Here is a 19,915-nt window from a genome sequence, read left to right as displayed (position 1 = left end):
CAAGTTCGCTGGTAGAAAATGAACAGCTCACAATCATAGCCCTAAGAATAATGCCATTTCAGATTTCTATCACTATTTCGAATATATTTATGAATATTATTTTAGTGTAGACATGTATCCTGCTCCCCTCCCGAAAAATCCGTCAGGTTGCCAATTATTCGAGACACCAAGTGAGAAGGAAGAACGAAACAATTAATTATTGTACGAGGATTCAATCATTCGCCATGAATATCTGCGGAAAGCGATCTACAAGAACATCACGTAAGTTTTTTCTATAAATTGAAACAAATAACTTCACTAATTGTATACCTTTCTGGGTATATGTGTATTGTTTTAAACTTCAAATATAAAATTTTTGAACTAGCCTGAAATTTGAGATGATCAGAATCCATCGGTCTTATTTGTATTTTTTATTTATTCCATATCATCATGTTCGTATCATATAGGCATATTAGCTGGTTTCAAATTTTTCACTGGCTAATGACCAATATATCAAACGATTCACAAACCATAAATAATAAGGTGGTATATCATATTACTAGTTAAAGGCCTTGAATCATATATATATAGATAATTAGGTAGGTACCTTCGTACATACATATGTATAAGAATTGATTTAAAAGTTCGACTTGGTCGTATACGAGCAAGTCGACGTCTTTGCGTTCTCGAGTTACATATCTATCAGGGAAATACTAGGGCCGAAAATATCTGTCAATACGTATAATGATGATGATGATGATAATTATAATAACAATAATAATGACAATGATAGTAATAATAATAATAATAATAATAGTAGTAGTAGTACTAATAATTAGATTTAATTAAGCTAGAAAATAGAGGGTAGTGCTCATCTTATACACCTGATCGTCACACATGATACCGAGGTCGAATGTCTTAAAACTTAACGGAGTTGACTGCTTCGTATTCCTTCTTTTCTTTCCAGAATATTGATTGTTAGAAACTTGTTGATCGCGATGACAGAGAAACTAACAATCATGGGGGACAAGTTTCATATAATATTTTATCGAGTTAGCTTGGATTTGAGAATAATCAAACAATTGGTCAACTAGAAAAGATTATTTATTTATTCCTCGATTTCTTATTTTTTATTTCAACTCCAAATATATGTACGGAGCTGAAAATTCACGACGATGCCGTTGTGACTGTTTTTTTATCGTTGAGTTTATTTTGGTTTTAGTTTCGTTTCTTTGTAATTGTTTTGTTTCTCGGAATAATTTTCAAGAGCGTTTTAGGAGGCACTCGCTATCATTGCATGGCTTGATTTATGTTCTCATATCGGTTGATAACCCACCAAAGAGAGCCACACTGCCAAGCTGACGCCGTGCTAAAATCAAACAAAAAAGTTTCCAATCTATGTCCCATTGCAATATTTCAATTTCCACGTAAATGAATAACAATTGACCATTTTGTGCTATGGATTGGAGGAAATGTGAACTTTTCTATCTAGTATACTAAAATAGTCTGACGACGGTGCTAGTATTCCTATTCAATTTGATTTCCGACTCAGATACAGGATCGTTCACGTCGAGTTTTGTTTATTGTAGAAAACAATACTTAGTACATGTAGATAGCATAGTTTCTTCCATTGTTTTTTTTTTTCATTCTGTGTTTTCAAGTTAAGTAATACGCATGTTACAATTAATTGGTGATATCGTCAACCTATAAATTCTTGCTAAGACGATAATAATTATATCCGATTTGTAGCCCATCTTGTTAGGTACTTTTCATATATAGATATGATACAGTTGTTTGCACTGACGTCGATTAATCCAGACCTGTACAAAAGAATAATAGAGAAAATCACACCGCGGTAAGTAGCCACTGATGATATCTCCCACCAACGAGTAATCGGCTGTATTTTTTTTATCACGAACACCGACATCATGATACAATATGAAAGGAAATTGAACACAAAACGCTGGCTACCCACTTCGCGCCATTGAACATTCATCAAAATTTTGATATTTGTTTAAACCAACAGATTGAGAAGAAATCTGTGGTCTAGGACCCCACCAGATTTGATTTGTAAGATGAATTTAAACTCACAGTAATTAGCGGTGAGAAAACACGTTTAAATGTTTCAGCAGCACCCAGACTTTGATGTCTCGATCGGACGTCCCTGATCGATTTTAACTTTGTTGGCAGAATCACTCGCTGCGCTTGACGGAGGACCTACTCTGGTCTTAATTTCAGCAGCCATGGTAATGAAAGCCTGCTCCACATTCATCGCATTCTTGGCCGATGTTTCTAGGAACGGGATTTGTAGCTGCTCGGCATACTCCTGTCATCGAATCATAATTTCATAAGATTTATCAAGTCAAGGTAATACCATTCTTTTTTTTTGTGATATGTTAATAATCGCTTCAACCGTACGGTTAAAGCTTTGAACACTGTCGGAACCAGGTGACATTTCTGGTATGCTTACCTTGGCCGTTGTGTAGTCGACAACTTTTTTAGTGTGTAAATCGCACTTGTTACCCACAAGTAGTTTATTGACATTGTCCGAAGCGTAGCGATCTATCTCTTCTAACCACTGTTTAACATTGTTGAAAGACTCTTGGTCCGTACAGTCGTAAACCACAATTATACCATGAGCCCCACGATAGTAAGAAGAAGTAATCGTTCTGAATCTCTCCTGGCCCGCCGTATCCCATATTTGCAATTTGATTGTTTTTCCATCAAGATCGATTGTTCTGATTTTGAAATCAACACCGATCGTACTTATGTAACTCTCGGTGTACGTATCATCTGCAAATCGAAGCAACAAGCACGATTTTCCAACACCAGAATCGCCGATCAGGAGAAGTTTGAACAAATAATCGCTGAAATGAAGGAAAAACAAAAATCAATTAAATCAGCTGTGATTGTACATTGACCACGGGAAAGTTGTACAATCTTAGAAAAACACCTGCTAATCGAAAGTAATACCTATCTGGGAATAGCGCACACATTCTAATTGATTCCTGTTTTAAATTAATGACGCATCATTTTTTTTAATCCAATGATGCGTTCTAGATGACGGATGATTACAACAAAGAAAAATCGAAATTGAAAGAACCGCAACTTGGCATGAGGTACGCGCATGACGATGGTGTGTAGGGACCCATTAGAGGGCAGGGGGAGGGAGTTTGAGAGAAAACAACTCTACCCAACAGTAGGCGCGACATAAGCTGGGCACACGCTAGAATTGTTGCCTGGCCGCGTAAAATCACCCTACGAAAGGATAAAGAGCATAAATGAAACGAGAGAGAGGAAGACTTGACGAATGGATAGATACAGGGAGAGGGAGCGAAACGGATGGATGGAAACAACGGGCGTAGAGTAGGGGTGGAGGGGAGTGAAGGGAGGTATCTGTCAGTGGGCAAGATTTAACGCGTGATTCAGATTTCGTGGCACATATGCATGATAATGTTGAAGGTACACAAAGAGCTCAACTGTGTATAGAATTGCATTATTTTGCAAAAGCAATTACACAAATTAAGGATAGTTCGTCCAAACAAGACTTCGTTGTTAGACTTGGTTTGGCAGATATATTTACGGTGGAGGCGGGGTAGGGTTCGAAAGTGGCACGTCATCTTGAGTGCTGGATTTCTTATACCTTGACACGACCGCGATGGAACGGGACGAGATGGGACGGGACGATGGTACGGTCAGGTATACACAAGATATACATATAATACAGCTGCGCAGAAATATAATTTGGGCATAGGTAGGTACTTACTACTCGGGATTCATTGTGGACATACTATTTGAACTAAACGCTTTTATCACTGCACTAATGGCTCGGAAACCTCGCCTGGGATATCGGGGCTTACTGGCACGACAGAACGAGTCTTTTTAAACCGACAGACACGATATACGAAGGAGTTGAATTGAAACAATGGCGGTCACGGCACCTCCTACTAAAACGTACGAGCGAGATCTACCATTGACGTAATGCCAAAGTGGCAGACGTGCTACCTTCACTTCCTCGATCTCCGGCTATTACCCGATACTACTACAGTCACGGAGCGGGCGCGGCTGCGCGCTGTATAAAATCAGAGATTAGGGGGTAAAACAAATATTGTGGCAAACGAAACTTTTCGGACGTCAGAATCGTTGGCAGCATTGCGATGTCAACCGTGAAATTATTATATGAAAATTATACGACGTTTAGGTCGACACCATCAAGCAACAACAGCTGTTAACCAGGCGCTCAACCAACGTTGTCATTGGAATCTACGCCACCATTTACTCTCTGGATATAATGTCCCACGATAAAATAAAAACAATTCTTCCACCCCGCATGGATATTCGCCCCAACAAGTAGGCTTGTCAATTTGCCACAGTTTATATTTTTTCTAATTTACTGCTTATGCTAAATTTAATGTTGCAATGTAATGTCGTTCAGTTCGTATCGACCCTGGCTCCCAAATCCAACGCACCTTTTCAATTTGGCTGGGGACTTGGTAAATGACTTACCTAAACCAGTTTGCTGGGAGTGGGATGTTCACGACGTGGCGAAATGGTTGAGAAAAGAAGTTGGCCTCCCGGAATATAAAGTACCTCTGGCAGTTGATAGCTATGATTATATTCACTAAAATCTTATCGTATTCAGAATTGTTTCATCAAAAATTTCATCAATGGACGCCGTTTGCTACGCGTCGATGCCTCCGTCTGTCCAATGATAGGAATCCAGGATCTAAGTCACACAAAGGTATCCAATTTGTTGAGATTGTTTCCATTCTGACAGAGTTGCAATTAGTGGAAAAAGAGGTCTTGGTAATAGCAATAGGAGGTTTCCTTTCAGCGAATCACATCGTCCATTCGAAAACTCTTTAACGTGGAGTTGGAGGATCCTGAAAGGAGCATAAGCCTGCCTCCTCGTTACCCTCTCACCCATTTTCTGCTATTTAGAGTACCGACTGGACCGATCAGAGAGAATACAACACGTGTTGAGCTATTCAGAAAAATGGGGATACTTAACGCCGAAGAACCATGCCCCTTTGGGCACTGGGAAATGATAGTACCAACTCAGCCAGACTTTCCTGCGAACAAATTCGGCCTGACTAAAAGAAAAACTGTTTATATTCGCGATGAACATCCCAGGCAGCCCAGAGGACACTCGTATCTGAAGGAGTCAAAACTCAAGAAAAACTACTTTTTGAGAATTGATCTGAAGTAGCATGATATTTGTGCTCTTTAAATAATTTTCAAGTTTTCGATAAAGATTCATAAACCCCATGGTCTTGTACTTCATCCTAGTACTCGGTATGAATTGTGAAAACATGGATGGTATGATGGATGTAAAGTAGCGAAGTAAATGAGTTAATAGCTTGATCGGACGTTGAAGTCTCCGAGGATTTCATACGTTGGGTTGCCTGTAATCAGGCGCAGAGTTTCATTTGATTCAAATTAAGGAGGAATTATTTAGTTTGATTTAATTGCTTACATGGGCATTCATTCAAATCGTGTCTAATTCTACGTACAATTAAACATACTCATTTCATTTTAATATCAAAGAAAAAGAGAAGAACTCGCCAAAACGCTGTACAATCCGCGCGATTCAATTGCTCCTTTAGAAAAATAAACACGTAACCATCATTGTTGCAGTTGAAGAAGAACTTAAGAATTGAAACGATGGCTCGATTTACGATCCGATGAGTCATCTGGACGGTTCACAATCGCAAGACGCATTAGAATGGTGTATGTAAGTATTTTACAACGTAGATCTCATATTTGGTTATCATATGGTCGGCAGGTGATCAAAATTCTGTTGGTGCTGTTTCGATGAACTTTTTGGACGGTTGTCGCTCTGATTATTGTGCGCATTCTGACCGGGCCCTTTTGGAAGCTGGGGTAAAACCATTTGGCTGTAGTTAGCGTTCTGCAAGACAATTATCAGCGATAAAAATATATTCAAACAAAATGATCCCGTGAGATTTTAAAATGAAACCCACTCGGCTTCTGTCGCGATACTTCCTCAGCTTCGCAAACTCCTCGAGTTCGCCGTCGGGCATTTTGAAATAGAAGTTATCGAAATACGGGTGCTCCAGAAGCTGATCGCAGCTCCATCGTTTGTCCGGATCTTTGTCCAAGCATTTCGTCAAAAAGTCAATCTTGACAACAAGACCAAGAGTCATTTATTTTCACCTATTTATCGTTTATTCATCCCTGATTATCGTCAGGAGAACATGCTCCCCAATTCTCACCTGCAAGGAAATACTCGGTCTCTCGGGCAGGGCGTCGATCAGGGGAGTGATCGTCTCGGGAGCGGGCAGTCTAACGCCCGCGAAAAATTCGTTCTGTTGAAAAATTGTTATATGTCTCGGGAGTAGATCCCCCAGGGTTTTTCGTATCAAATACAATTGATCGACGTCCGATTTACCGGGCCACAACGCCTGTCCTCTGACAAGCTCTGCGAACACGCATCCTATCGCCCATACATCCACCGGTGTTCCGTACTGCGTGTCACCCACCTGGGTAAAATAATTGAAAAAAAATTAGACTCATCGTCAATTATCTCTTTTTTGTCCAACAGATCAACTTGCCAGTAACTCCGGAGCCCGATACCACCTCGTGGCTACGTACTCCGTGTAGTTTTCACCGGGGCTGAGCATCCTGGCGAATCCGAAATCGCACAACTTAACAACTCCGTCGCCCGTGATCAGGATATTTTCGGGTTTAACGTCCCGATGGACGCATCCCAATCGATGACAGTAAGCTACTCCTTGGAGAATCTGCCAGGTCAATTGCCTGGTCGTTGTCTCGGGGCAACCCTTCGGGAACCTCTCCATTTCGTTTAAGAGCGTGTGTTCGCAGTATTCGAAAACCAGGTGGAGTTTTCGCTTTCTTCTGAACACCTCGAGAAGATTCACCAGATTCGGATGTTTCAAATTCTGGACGAGAACTCAAGATACGTGTTAGAACAACGTGCGTGTGAATGTTCTCTGCAGGCATTGACTTTCATTTAAAATTCATTTTTAGCTTTTAAATAGTTTGCACACGGTAGGTATAGCTTAACACCGCATACGGGGGAGCTTTGATTAATGTTGGAGTACGATAAAACCGTAGCCCGCACAGGAAACTTCCCCACAACACGCCAGGATATCGAACCAGCTCCGTTATTGACCACTGGTCAGCGGCGTTGGCTCACGTGCGGGATAGCGACAATTACGGCTCGTGTGCGTATACCTGTATGCTATACCTACCTGCGTTGCTCCTACAATTGAACACACTTGACTGACATTGAATAAAAAATTTGCAAATTTTTCAGCTAACCTTGAGAAGACGTATTTCCCGGAGTGCGATTTTTCTGATCAAGGGATCGTCCTCGGTCTGTTGAAATTTCTTTACCGCCACCAATTTTCCCGTCTGCCGATCTCTGCACTGGAAAACGACACCGTAACTCCCCTCACCCAGTCTGCCAAGACGCTCGTAACGCTCCATGGCTTTGCTTGGCGCCCGAGACCTGAAGGAATAATGAATAATGCTAGTTCAATCGATGCCAATTGATATTGGAAAACATTGACGAGGTAATCGCGACAGCTGGTCGGTTTATTATTATTTCTCTCCGATCGTTATTGTCCAACAATCGTAAGCACCCACTTCTTGTACTTGGCGAGACAGGGTAGCGAGAATTGTTGAGCGAATAGCATTCTTGCGCGCTCTTAAGCGAAGGCCGCAACAGAAACTGAAGCGATAAGGGTATGCCGGCGTTGACCGATGGTCACTCTTCTCTAATCCTGACCATTACGATTGCACCGTACGAACGAAAAGCGCTTGCGCCACCCCTGGAACTTTTTAAATTTCGTCGATCTACACACAACCGAAATTTAATTTTCGGTGCCAATTTATAATGTCCCGGTTTATTTCCTATGATCTAACGTGGAAACGTGCGCGTGCGCTATGTCCTATCATTGTTGCTGAATACGGGAAATTTTCAGAGCTTTTTTCGCTTTCGAATTTCAAGAAGGTGGACCACTTCAATTTTTCCATCGAAATAATTATAACAGCGAAAAAGCCCACGAACAAATCGCTGCAAGTGGTTGTATCTATGATTATTGATAATCAAATCTATTTATACGTACAGAAATCCGAATATCGCGTTCATTCGATAGCCACCCTATTCCCCCGCAGAATTTGACCACGCGATACTACTGCAGTTTGAAATAGAAATGAATTAGCCCCGCTGAGTTTGGATACGGAGGAGCAGGTTGGCTGGCGCTTTATTAACCGTCTGGTTAGCTTCCTTACAATAAAATTATACCATACTATACGTGTACGGTATACCTACACACCACATTCCGCATAGTAAGTAACCATCTACGACCACTTGATTATCCGAAATCAATAATACTTCGATATACCTATCGCGTGTAGGTATACGTGATACGTTTCTGAATTGTTTGTATTTGTATACGGGTATACACACATTGTTATGGGGGTAAATGTCAGACCCTAACTGTACAATAATTGACCAGCCTGTGTAGGAATCAACCGGGTATACCGTCCGCACATTTATACCTCGTGTACACTGATGTACATACGTACAAATTCATGTATAATGCGAATGCCGGGCGCTTCTCGAGTTTCGTGAGAACACGATCAATTAAATTCGACGTCGGAATCACCTGGTTATTATCTACGAACGACCTTGAACTTTATCTTGCAATATGCCAGGGTTGGGTAGAATCAATTTGCACGTGTAACACCTATCGAAGGAGTGACTTCCTCGGAGGAGGTGATCTTCGAATTGGTCAAGTTTGTTTTCTTGCTTACCTCCTCGGCAGCAGAGGCAGCGTACTACCAAAGAGCCAAAGCCTTCTATCTTGAAGCCATTTCTCCATACGACAGCCTCTTTTTGGACGATTAATTCCGCGGAATCGAAGCGGCATACCGCGTCGCAACGTCGATACGGTATCCCTTGCAGATCTTTGATAGAAACATTGTTAGTCAGTTGCTTCGAACACTGCACCGATGCGAAATAATTACTCGGGATTATTCAAAACGTGTTATACGATCGTATTTCGCTTAGATCCCGACTCAATAATTGCACCGATCTCGGCATCGCTATTTCGGAGGCGACTCGTTGCAACTTTAAACTTTACATATCATCGCGAACCGATATCGCTACGCTTGAAGGGAACGGACATCGTCGTGACCCAGCTGGATCTACGTCACGATCGATCGATTCAAACTGAAACGGTGAAAAAATTTTTGGCGACACCTACTAATCCTTCATTTTATATCGTATTCGTGGACTGCCACGGTCTCTCGTATCAACGATAACCCACGGTCGACTGATAATACCGCTGCCCTTCCAGAACTTATTTTACCTGAAACGCAGAATCTGAACCTCCGGCGCAATCGCAAAGCTAGGATGATTCGAATACTCGGCTTTGAAGAAAAAATAATTTTCTGTCCTCGCGAGGCTTGACAGTTTCCATTCGTCCTCCTTATTATTTGACAATTATCAGGGTCGGTAGAATCTCCACACTCGTATAATTTTCACGATTCGTCGATACACGCATAACAGTACACATTGTTTGAGATTGAAAGACAGATATTGTAACTTATAATAACACGCGATGCATTGTTAGACGCCTAATTATCGAAAATATGTTTTCGCACCGCAGACGCACGATACTCAATACACACATTTACATTTACTGTTCATCTATCTAGGTTTTCTATAGCTATGTACACCATATTTTCAACAGTCTACGTTACTATTGGCGAAAAAAATTTTCGGTTCTCACTCGCAATAATCGTGCAGTGTGCTATTACATTCGTGCCGCAGATATAATAGTATACGATACACAACGATTGGATTTACAACGGCAGCTTATGTCATTTATATTCGCGAGTCATTGTTTAAAGTTCGTTAAAATAATACACAAGGAATAATCGTTCGCTCAAACACTTTTCGCGTTTCTCTGCATGTCTAGCTGAGAATTATTCTTGGCCTTCTTCTTTCTTCCCTGGGCTTCACCGCGAACGGTAAACGTGACAAAGTATTTTTTGCTACGATCCAGCCTTTCCGCAGGTAGCGCTATCACTTGCTTATCTTCGCCGTGTGTCAACTCGACCTACGATAAAACGTAAATTTTATCAGTTTCGATCGTTCCTTGTAAATTCGATTGATGTACGAACTAGGGTGGGTTCGAAAGAAGTTTATTTTTTTATTTTCTTAGCATGGGGGCTGAATTTGTACCTCATAAGAAAAATAAAATTTTTCAAATGTGGAAAGAATTGTTTAGCGAATAATTAATGATTACTCGATCGATCGCATGAGTAGATGATTTTGGCTTTCAAATTTGGACTCTTGAGCTGATTATATGTGAGATTATTCTTGAAGAACCGAAAAAAAAATTCGATTTTTGAGCAAAAACTAAATCATTGTTTTAATTGGGTTTAATATGCTTTTCTTACGTATTTTGATCTCAGGAATCCGAATCTGAAAGAAAAATTGATCTATCTCTAAAATTGGCCGAGTTATCGCCAATTTTCATCTTTTTGGGGTCAAAAAAAAAAAATTGATTTTATAGTCTATCCTAATGTAATTTGAGCTCAGGAATCCGAATCAGGAAGAAAAATTGCTCTATCTTCAAAAATGACCGAGTTATTCCCATTTTTTCGCATTTTTTGGTACAAATTTGAAGATATCTCGAAAGGAAAAAATCGTAGCTCAATTTGGACAACGGATTCGTGTTCCTGAGGTCAAAATACGTAAGAAAAGTGCCATACGATCGATTTTGAAAAATAAAAATTTTTGGCCAAAATTTGAGATTTTTCCAAGGGGTACCCCTTACGATTTTTTCAAATTTTGGCCAAAAATTTTTATTTTTAAAAATTGATCGTATGGCACTTTTCTTACGTATTTTGACCTCAGGAACACGAATCCGTTGTCCAAATTGAGCTACGATTTTTTCCCTTCGAGATATCTCCATTTTTATGCTAAAAAATGCGAAAAAATGGGGATAACTCGGTCATTTTTGCAGATAGATCAATTTTTCTTCCGGATTCGGATTCCTGAGCTCAAATTACATTAAGATAGACCAAAAAATCAATTTTTTATTTTTGACCCCAAAAAGCTGAAAATTGGCGATAACTCGGTCAATTTTAGAGATAGGTTAATTTTTCTTCCAGATTCGAATTCCTGAGGTCAAAATACGCCAGAAAAGCATATTAAACCCAATTAAAAGAATGATTTATTTTTTGCTCAAAAATCGAATGATTTTTCCGCTTCTTCAAGAGTAATTTCACGTATAATCAGCTTAGGAATCCAAATCTGAAAGTTAAAATCATCTACTTATGCAATCGATCGACTAATCATCAATTATTCGCTGTTGGGAGCAGAAAAATTATAAGACATAGCGATTGGTTTTACAGTCGTAGACCCACTTTGACTCGTCGCAATCCATGCATGAGTCGAAATATTCGAATTCTCCAATTCACCAGCAAACCCGAGCTTTGCTGGACTCAGCGTACCCAGCAGCGTAGCGCTTTGTTGTGAGACGTCACCTTCAGGGCTGAGCAGAGGTGACGCCCCACAACAAACCGCGCGCCCGTGGCTACCTGACTCCAGATAAGCTCGAGCTCCCTCGTAGAAATATTCGAATTTCTCGGTCTACTAGGGAGCCCGAGTTTATCTGGAGTCAGGTAGCCACGAGCGCGCGGTTTGTTGTGGGGCGTCACCTCTGCTCAGCCCCGAAGGTGACGTCTCACAACAAAGCGCCACGTTGCTGGCTACGCTGACTCCAGCAAAGCTCGGGTTTGCTGGTGAATTGAAGAATTCGAATATTTCGACCCATGCATGGATTGCGAGGAATCAATTCCAGCAATAAAATTTTTTTTTTGGTCATAAATCATAGGAAACATTTAAAAATTGTCGATTGTGATTGTTTTTTACTCAACTTCAATTTTAAGTCAAAAAGAGAGAGCATGTCATTTTTTGATCTTATACTTGAATTACAAAAATGATGGAAAAAAATTTTTGAACAGTGAACGAGTAAAAAACAATCACAATCGACGCTTTTTAGATATTTTCTATGATTTTTGACCAAAAAAAAAACTTTTCTTGTTGGAAGTACCCCACTTGATTAATTATTTATTCAAAAAACGATTGGGCTACCTCAAAATATCAAGTAAAAAATTGTTTCCACATTTGAAAAATTTTCTTTTTTCATAAGGTACAAATTCTGCCCCCATGCTAAGAAAATAAAAAAAGAAAAATGTTTTTCAACCCACCCTAGTACAAACGCAAACGGTTTACCGTCATTCGTCCTCTCCCTTTGCCCTCAATATTAGGCAGGAAAGTTCCCGCTCGTTCCCGATCAACTCCAACTGAAATTAGGGGAATCTGAGATAAAGATTGACTCAGGTTCTTATTCACATTCCTAGATTCGCCTATAATTCGAAACTACGTATACGTAGGTAAATTTTTGAACATCAATTACTAATTACAGCTGTCGCTCTCGTTTTTGTTCCCAGCGATTTTGATCACGTACGATATGTGTAGACCGGAAGCGAGGTGTACGCACTGGTTGCGTGGTGACATCGGTGCGTTTTTTGGGTACACTGTTTCGCACCCGTACACCAATCGGGAGTCGCGGGACGACGTTGGAGACGCCTCAGTTGCTCGTAGAGAAAGGACTCGAAGTGTCTGCGTGGAATAAAATAGTCGAATTGGACAGGTAGGATACCCGGCTGGAGTAAATCAGATTCTTTTAATACCTGAAAGTCAACGGCTGATCGTACTTGGCGACCCCCAAAGTCGGTCCCGTCGTTCCTGCCTTGTGAAACGCCTCCACCTGAAATCCCCGTAATCCGTATTCAAAGAGTTACTGCGGCGGAGTGTAACAGTTACCACAATTCGGCAGACATCTGACCTGTCGTTTGACGAGGACTTGTTCGTTGGCCCGGCCGTGCCTTATTTGCAGTCTCTTGAGTTCCATTAGCTGGAAGAATATTTTCCTCTCCAGGTGATATCGTCTCAGACTGACTTGAACGTCCCTTGTCACAGTTTCCATTTGGAGAGCCTGCTGCTTCTCCGTGTTCGGATAGCGTCTCGACGTCCTCTTGGGTATTTTCGATATCCTCGGACTGGGCTCGATTCCGCTGTCGCGACCCCCGCTGTCCCTTCGATTTCGATCACGCGTTCTCCGCTCCGTCGATTTTTCCGCCTCTCTCTCGGGGCTGGGGTCCCCTCGGAGGACCCGGGGATGGGGTCTCGAGACGACCTGGAAAAAAATTGGTACGATTTCTCCCGTTTCCGAGTGAAACAAAATATAAAGGAGAGTCGCTCACTTGGAAAAGCGAGTCGATCCCCGAATTTCTGGATCGTCCAACGGTCGTCAGCGTAATCTCGTCGTCGCTGGTGCTCGGCAGCACCCTCATCACCCCGACGCTGTTGTCTTCGGGGTCGGTTTCGATGTCCGGATAATCGCCTATGGCGTCCCTGATTTCGTTGACGATGGCTTCGTCCTCTTCGTCCTCCCGCCACTCCGGGCTCTCGATAACAGCGACAATCGCCGTACGGGGTGGCGACGATTCCGCGTTACTGTCCGGTTCGTTCGCCTCGCGGTGCTCGCTCGGAAATTTCGAAAAACCGGCCGAGCCTCGACCACCTTCGCGACGCCGCGCGGTCGAGGCTCGCGATTCGGACCCACCGCGAGAATCCTGGGAACTGGAACGAGAACGACGAAAAGAGGAGCTGCCCCGACTCGCGGAGTTCGTCGCGATACCGGAATTATCCTCGGGGTTATCCGTTCCGAGTTCTCGCGATTCTTTGAAATCGGACTCGAGCTCGGATTTCGATGTTCCGGTAACGCCGGCCGACGACTCCTTCCCCGCGTCAAGGCGTCCCCTCGACGAACCCCGACGATCCTCGGTTTCGGGGTGCCGATCGACCTCGGCATAACTTTCTCCTTGAACACATCGATAATCAATTAACAGGACGCTTCGTGAAAGTGGATCACCGGTGAAATAAATATTCCGATACCGCTAGATACCTGCGAACGGTTTCCCGGTTGTTTCCCGAATTTCTTCGTCCACGTTCTCGTGGTCCGGCTCCGATGATTTGCCGGAAGACGTTTTACCGGAATCGGCTCTCTTCCCGCCACGTTTTACCCCTTTCTTCTTTACACCTCTGCTTCCGGACGTTTGCTTCAATTTTTCCGACGACGATTTTCCCTCCAACGCGTCCGACGCGGACTCACCGTCGACGAGAGTTTTGCCGGCGGATTCTCCACCGCTCCTCGGGTCCTTGTTTGTCTCAGCTCTTCGTTTGTCAATTTTAGCTGAGTTTTCGCTTGCAGGACTCGCGTTTCCGGCATCTGTTGACGAAATTTCCGACGGCGCTGCGACGTCCGTTTCGTCCCGCTGACCTTCGGGGTCGTTCTCGTGTCCCTGCTCCTCGCCGGGAGTGACGGAGGAATTCCGTGACGACGCGTAGTCCTCTTCGTTTGGAGGTCGATCGTTCGTCGTCGATTTACCCTCCGTTTCGTCCACCATTGACTTATCAGGGGAGAGGGACTTGTCGGATTCTTCTACTCCAGTCTTGTCGTCGCCGATTCTCTCCTCACTTTGCGACGATGAATTTCCCGGCTCGTTCTCGCGTTCGTCTTCGACTTCCGGTTCGGCGACGGGAGACGCGTCGGAGATGTGCTCGCTCACATCCTCGATCCCTTTTTTCAAATTGGCGGCCTTCTGTACGAGTGCGCTCTGCATTTCGTCGGCTCTTTCCAATATGTGATCCATCCTCGTTCTGGCGGATACGGCTCTGGATCTGCTGGAATTGGGACGGGCGGAACGAGGTCTCGTCTTCTTCCTAGAATCCGTTTCCCTTCGTTCTTTGTCCTCCTCCGTTTTGCCGGAGTCTCCCTTGCTCGTCGTTTCCCCGTCTCCGTTTTTCGACTGACTCTCGATCGACGTCGTCTTCGGGGTCTCGGACACGTGAGCTTTGTGCACCAAAGCCGTCACCGTGACTCGCTCGACCGCTTCTTGGCTCGTACTGTCCGCGGTTTCCATCTGGTACCGCGCGTACCTCGAATCGGCATCTTCGAAATTTTCACCACCTCCATTTTTCGGCGAACTGTACCGGGGGCCGGGCCGTCGGTCCGGGCTGGATTTCGAAGAGGAGTCGACCTTCGCCGGGGACTCTTCGCCCTTGGGAATCGCTTTCGAGTTCGATTTTCCGACGTTTTTCATCTCGTCGCCGTCGACGGCGGTCGGCCGCTCGTCGTAGCGTTTCCTCACCGAACGCCGACGAGTTTTCGACTTCGTCGACGTGATCGCGGAGCCTCTCCCGCCCCTCGGAGTCTTCGCGAATTTTCTGCCGGACATCTGGACTTTCTCCGACGTTTTCTCTACCGACTTCTTGACGATTACAACCTCGAGACTGTCGTCGCTCGCGTCTGAGGCGTCGCCGCCGCTGCCCCCGCGGTATTCGGGCTCGGTGGCCTCCCCCCGTTCGCTCCGGGAATCTCGGTAGCTGTCGGAGTCCGTCGAAGTCTCCCGGTTGCAATCGTGCCTGCGAATTTTCGACTTTCGCTTAGCGCGGCTCTTGCCCCTCTTTCTGAATTCGTCGTCCTCGTAGCGGGCCGATTCGCTCCTCGCTCTTCGCCCCCGACTCCTGGCGGTCTTTGCATTCGTGACCCTCGGCTCCTCTTCGCTGAAACTTCGACTCCCGGTGCGCTCGGATCTCCTCAAACTACCCCGACGCCTCGAGCGACGCTCTTCCCACCTCTCCTCGTAGTAGAGATCCGGACCCCTCGATCCTCTCCGTCGGCGACATCGTCTTCGTACGGATCCGCCGTCGTCGCTCTCGGAGCTGCTCTCGTCTCCGTATTTTATCCTCAACTTGGCGGCGAACTCTGCAACTCGGTGAAAATCGTGGATTTCAGAAAAAAATATATTCAACTCCCGATTCGATTCGAGACCAACCTTTGTGCGCTCCGACTTTCTGCGATCTGACCTGCTTCGCCGTGGTACCGCCGTGCATTTGTATGAGTTTAGCGCAGTCTCTGTGTCCGTGATAGAGAGCGGCGTCCATGGCGGTCATCTGGCCACCCTTGGTGGTCCTGAGGACGGCGTTGACCCTCGCGCCGTGGTCCAAAAGGACCTTGCAGGCGTCGAGGTGACCGTGGAGAGCGGCCACGTGCAACGGCGTCTTGCCGTCGTGAGTCGCCACGTCCAGGAGTGCCGGTCGTTTTTTGCCGAGCCACTTGATGAGCTCCACCCTACCGGAGGCCGCCGATTCGTGGGCCACCCCGCTGCCCCGTACCGTTCTCGCCTGCAGAGAACCCCCGTGCTGGACCAACAACTTCAGCGTTTCGAGCTGACCCTTGGCAGCCGCGCACAGAGCGGGCCTGAAAATTGAGCTGCTATGAGAGGGACGGCCGGCCGCGACGCAGCCGCGACGTAAATTCTTACGTTCTGCCCTTCCGGTCTTGGCGATTGGGGTCCGCCTTGAGACGGAGGAGTAGGGCCGTCGCGTCCGCGTGACCCAAGGTCGCGGCGTAGTGGAGGGCCGAACAGCCGTTGTCGTCTACGTGATCCGGCTGAGAGCCGCAAAGGTTCACCAGAGCTTCGACGCAGCCCGCGTGGCCTCTGGACGCCGCGCAATGGAGGGCGGTCAAACCGTCTTTGTCCGACGCTCCCGCAGCGGCGGATCCACCGGCCCTGAAAAAATGTCGATCGGAATCGGTGAGCGTTCGTCGCGTACACGGGTCATCCGTGCGAACGTGTTCGTCGGACTCGGTGAGGGTAATATTCGCATTATCGGGAATATTCGCGAAACGGCGATGGGTCGTTATCGACCGGATTATTCCGTGCTAAAACTGACTCGACCTCGGTCGCCTTTCGTCCGAATATACCAGGTCAATCGAATAGCGGAACCGACACGTGATCGCGACTCGAGCAATCCGAAGGGTGTTTGTTTTCTTCTTTTCTTTTCTTTTTCTTTCAACCTCGCTTCTCCGATTCTTTAATGGCACATTTTGTTTTTTTGTTTTCACCTCGCGAGCGCGAGGATCGCCTCGACGCTGCCGGCACTGGCCGCCCACAGAATCGGCTGTCTTCCGTCCTCGTCTTTCGCGTTGAAATTGGCCCCGTAATCGAGCAAAGACTGCAGTACCTTGAGTCCGACCTTCTTGGGAACAGCGAGCTCCGTAGGAGCCGCCGAACCGCAACATTGCGCCGCATAGTGAAGGGGTGAACCACCCCGCGTGTCGGGTGTGGACGGACGGGCTCCCGCGGCAAGAACTAAACGGACGCATTCCACCTCGCCGCATACTGAAAACAAATTATAACCACGTTACAATTGCCGTATTTGTAACTGTGTACTTTGAAAAAAAGTCTGCGCCGTCTGAGTTGCGATGAAAAGTCGTCTACGACCGTAGGCTCCGTATCTGCGATCCATATCTCTACCTAGCGCTATTACTACTGGCGGGGTACGAGGTAATAAGACGTCAATCTTCGGGGGTGATCCGAGTGTGATTAGGCAGCCAGGTCTCGCGTGAGCAGTCTGATTCTGGGTTAGACCGTAAGGTGACGTAATATCGTTTGACCTACTGACCTTATACTGACCGTCAGCCGATTTACGAGCACCTTGAGCCGTGCCCCGTATACCCTACTCTCTCTCTCTCTGCTTAAAAATTGGTATCGCCTCTCGATCTTGAAACGATCAATTCGTACGCCTAATTCTCACAAATTTAATCCAACTGATTGTGGGCAAGGTTGTCCCGTTGACCCTTGCGGGATTTTCGGCACTTTGTTTCTCCGGAGTCCTCGTAAATTAGTATATTCGAATCACATGCATTGTTGTAACGGTAAGATTTTTTTTCTGTACGAATACCAGTTGCCCAATGAAGGACGCTGTGCCCTTCCAGATCCTTGGCGTTGACATCCGCGCCGTTGGCCAGGAGAACGGCGACGAGTTGCGCGTCACCGGCGATCACCGCCAGATGAAGAGGGGTGTGTCCTTCGATGTCGGGTGAGTTCACCAATTCCGGTGCGGCCGAAGCGACTGCACCCCCCGAACCAGCGTCCATGCAATAGTGGAGGGCGCTCCTCAGGGTTCTGTCTCTGTATCCCACCGTTTCCTTCTGCTCCTTCAGAAGTCTGATCACCCGGTTTCTGTCCGCTTGTTGACAAGCGTGCATCAACGAGGTTGCCCCAAAGTGGAGAATCCTGCGGACGGGGATTTTTAACTACTTTTTTTTATCATCAACGGTTCGTCCCATGATGTAAATATACTCGAGACGATTCAATTTCATCTCCTCGGAAAGGAATACCTACTTTTGTCCATATATCTTCGCCTTCGATAAAATTTGTATACCTGTAAGGATGCTCGATTTCGTGGTGATTGCAACCGTTGCGGTATATCGTGGCAGGGACGGGGACTCCCCGAGACCAGGATGAGCCAGGGGTCTTGAGTCTCTGCCTGCGGTTCGGAGGCGGCGACAGAGGTGGAAGAGAGACCTGCTTCGGACGACCGGTTGCTGCTCCGGGTGTTTTGGATTTCGAATTCTCGATATTTGTATGTTGCCTCTGCGGTATCGGCGGTGTCTTAGTGTCCATCACCCGCCGCTACTCTGCGAGAGACTTAGCTGGGGTTCGCCCGCTCCATCGTCTGCAGCATCACACCGACAAGTTATATTGTACAGTTTTTATTTTATTTTATTCCGAATTTATTTATCCATGCATTGTTTCGTACCGAAATAACGAGTGTCGGCTATTCGCTCGGTAATCGAGTTTATCTGAACTATCGCCGATTGCAGGAGACCCCGTGTTCCATAACAGCGGAACTAAACCTGGAATCGTAGACCACATGGTGGGTTGACCAGGTCAGCGGGTGCCATGGATACCAGGCAACACAACATCTGGGCTCGATAAAGAACTCTAATAGCCAATCTCCACGTCAAGGTCAGCTAGCACGTGTCCAAGTATTGGAGAATTTTTTAGCCCTACAAGATCGGATTGACGTTTATTTGGCATTATGATTATACGTTGTGCGCTGTACATTTCAAACTCAATATTTCCATTTCTCATATCTATGGGAAAGAATTCTCATAGTTGGAACGCGTTACCATACACCATACTTATATTGACTTTACCTATGCGTTGTTATATTTAAGCGATCGGTTCTGAAACTAGACACCCCTGTGACAAATCTTCAGTCAACGGCGCCTGTAATGGGTATAAGTCGTTGATTGATTATACGTATCGTAATTGATCTAATTATAATAAGAGTTATTATATGGATCGGATTGGATGGGAACAAAAACTTAAGCTAAAAAACCGATGCTTGGCTGATGATCTTTTTCACATTATTCATGGATGCCCTACGAGGATGTTGTCATTACGATGGCGTTCAAAAATTTTTAATCGCTTCAGGCTGAATGCCGATGTTTGTGATGCGCTTTCGGTTACAGCACGTTATCTCAGATTAAAAGAGAAATATTCGAAATCTTAATACCCGATTCTAACCGATCGTCGAAATACGCGTGTTCGATTACAAAATGATTACAACGCCGTGATTTCAAAATTTCATTCAAATACTGCTTACCATTCATCTGCAACTTCGAGCATCTCCAGCTATAATGCTATTTTAGCAATTAACTCTTTCATCGACACGACTTTGGATTGGAAAATGATCGTGTCGTTCGTCTTTTCTCTTTCGTTAATTTGAAAATGACCGTAGACGCTAGCGGAGAGGGTACCCCCTACTAACGGAAAATTGCTCAGGAGCGACGTGCCCCCGAAGAGGGTGAAGAGCGCACTGGGCCACTGGTTCTCAAGGTACTAAAAACAACCGTAATCTCAGATAGGCAGTTGTCTGTTTTTTTAAAAGGGCGGGTTGCTTGGTTACCGGACACTTATTCAACCAATTGCGCCATCTTGTAAA

At 45.1% G+C, this 19,915-nt stretch overlaps 3 protein-coding genes across 6 annotated transcripts; 1 reads left to right on the top strand and 2 right to left on the bottom strand.

Annotated features, from left to right (window-relative positions):
* Positions 1 to 395: 395 nt before the first annotated feature.
* On the bottom strand, positions 396 to 3,933 carry LOC105685481 (ras-related protein Rab-1A). 2 transcript variants are annotated; one of them, XM_012399596.3, is made up of 4 exons: positions 3,746 to 3,933; positions 2,450 to 2,846; positions 2,071 to 2,305; positions 396 to 1,348 (listed from the first exon to the last, which is right to left on the bottom strand). In XM_012399596.3, the coding sequence occupies exons 1-3, from the start codon at positions 3,766 to 3,768 to the stop codon at positions 2,105 to 2,107; spliced, it is 621 nt and encodes a 206-aa protein (XP_012255019.1). In that variant the 5' UTR covers positions 3,769 to 3,933; the 3' UTR covers positions 396 to 1,348; positions 2,071 to 2,104. The 2 variants fall into 2 exon arrangements, with proteins under 2 accessions (XP_012255019.1, XP_012255018.1); XM_012399595.3 differs by lacking the exon at positions 396 to 1,348 and adding an exon at positions 1,543 to 1,799 and having other exon boundaries at positions 3,746 to 3,930.
* Positions 3,934 to 6,697, top strand: LOC105685480 (liprin-beta homolog). 3 transcript variants are annotated; one of them, XM_020851993.2, is made up of 5 exons: positions 3,934 to 4,075; positions 4,181 to 4,329; positions 4,415 to 4,565; positions 4,622 to 4,720; positions 4,814 to 5,247. In XM_020851993.2, exons 2-5 carry the CDS (start codon positions 4,271 to 4,273, stop codon positions 5,186 to 5,188), a joined length of 684 nt encoding a protein of 227 aa, XP_020707652.2. In that variant the 5' UTR covers positions 3,934 to 4,075; positions 4,181 to 4,270; the 3' UTR covers positions 5,189 to 5,247. The 3 variants fall into 3 exon arrangements, with proteins under 3 accessions (XP_020707652.2, XP_048508197.1, XP_012255017.2); XM_048652240.1 differs by lacking the exon at positions 4,814 to 5,247 and adding exons at positions 5,617 to 5,713; positions 6,545 to 6,697 and having other exon boundaries at positions 3,982 to 4,329; XM_012399594.3 differs by having other exon boundaries at positions 3,982 to 4,329.
* Positions 5,408 to 19,871, bottom strand: LOC105685283. The gene is made up of 21 exons (XM_048651812.1): positions 19,577 to 19,871; positions 19,125 to 19,197; positions 18,725 to 18,974; positions 18,347 to 18,640; positions 17,864 to 18,198; positions 17,025 to 17,301; positions 16,441 to 16,689; positions 15,952 to 16,376; positions 14,019 to 15,881; positions 13,315 to 13,934; positions 12,897 to 13,247; positions 12,742 to 12,818; positions 12,516 to 12,670; positions 12,281 to 12,351; positions 9,923 to 10,094; positions 8,785 to 8,950; positions 7,285 to 7,474; positions 6,555 to 6,902; positions 6,216 to 6,482; positions 5,964 to 6,122; positions 5,408 to 5,890 (listed from the first exon to the last, which is right to left on the bottom strand). The coding sequence occupies exons 4-21, from the start codon at positions 18,586 to 18,588 to the stop codon at positions 5,750 to 5,752; spliced, it is 6,108 nt and encodes a 2,035-aa protein (XP_048507769.1). The 5' UTR covers positions 18,589 to 18,640; positions 18,725 to 18,974; positions 19,125 to 19,197; positions 19,577 to 19,871; the 3' UTR covers positions 5,408 to 5,749.
* Positions 19,872 to 19,915: the final 44 nt, after the last annotated feature.

Source organism: Athalia rosae, chromosome 3 (genome assembly GCF_917208135.1).
Source record: "Athalia rosae chromosome 3, iyAthRosa1.1, whole genome shotgun sequence".
Lineage (NCBI taxonomy): Eukaryota > Metazoa > Arthropoda > Insecta > Hymenoptera > Athaliidae > Athalia > Athalia rosae.
Note: the sequence above shows the minus strand (reverse complement) of the source record. Positions and strands in the feature narration are given on the sequence as shown.

What these genes read in the sequence shown, in the direction of transcription:
- LOC105685481 (XM_012399596.3), bottom strand. Translation starts at nt 3,768, where the DNA reads ATGTCCACAATGAATCCCGAGTA. An exon ending in TCCACAATGAATCCCGAGTA is followed by an intron (nt 2,847 to 3,745) that starts GTAAGTACCTAC and finishes CCTTCATTTCAG; the next exon opens with CGATTATTTGTTCAAACTTC. An exon ending in TCGACTACACAACGGCCAAG is followed by an intron (nt 2,306 to 2,449) that starts GTAAGCATACCA and finishes ATTCGATGACAG; the next exon opens with GAGTATGCCGAGCAGCTACA.
- LOC105685480 (XM_020851993.2), top strand. Translation starts at nt 4,271, where the DNA reads ATGTCCCACGATAAAATAAAAACAATTCTTCCACCCCGCATGGATATT. An exon ending in TTGGCCTCCCGGAATATAAA is followed by an intron (nt 4,566 to 4,621) that starts GTACCTCTGGCA and finishes TATCGTATTCAG; the next exon opens with AATTGTTTCATCAAAAATTT. An exon ending in AGGATCTAAGTCACACAAAG is followed by an intron (nt 4,721 to 4,813) that starts GTATCCAATTTG and finishes GTTTCCTTTCAG; the next exon opens with CGAATCACATCGTCCATTCG.
- LOC105685283 (XM_048651812.1), bottom strand. Translation starts at nt 18,588, where the DNA reads ATGGACACTAAGACACCGCCGATACCGCAGAGGCAACATACAAATATC. An exon ending in GGGAAATACGTCTTCTCAAG is followed by an intron (nt 6,903 to 7,284) that starts GTTAGCTGAAAA and finishes GTTCTCGTCCAG; the next exon opens with AATTTGAAACATCCGAATCT. An exon ending in GACCGAGTATTTCCTTGCAG is followed by an intron (nt 6,123 to 6,215) that starts GTGAGAATTGGG and finishes CTTGTTGTCAAG; the next exon opens with ATTGACTTTTTGACGAAATG.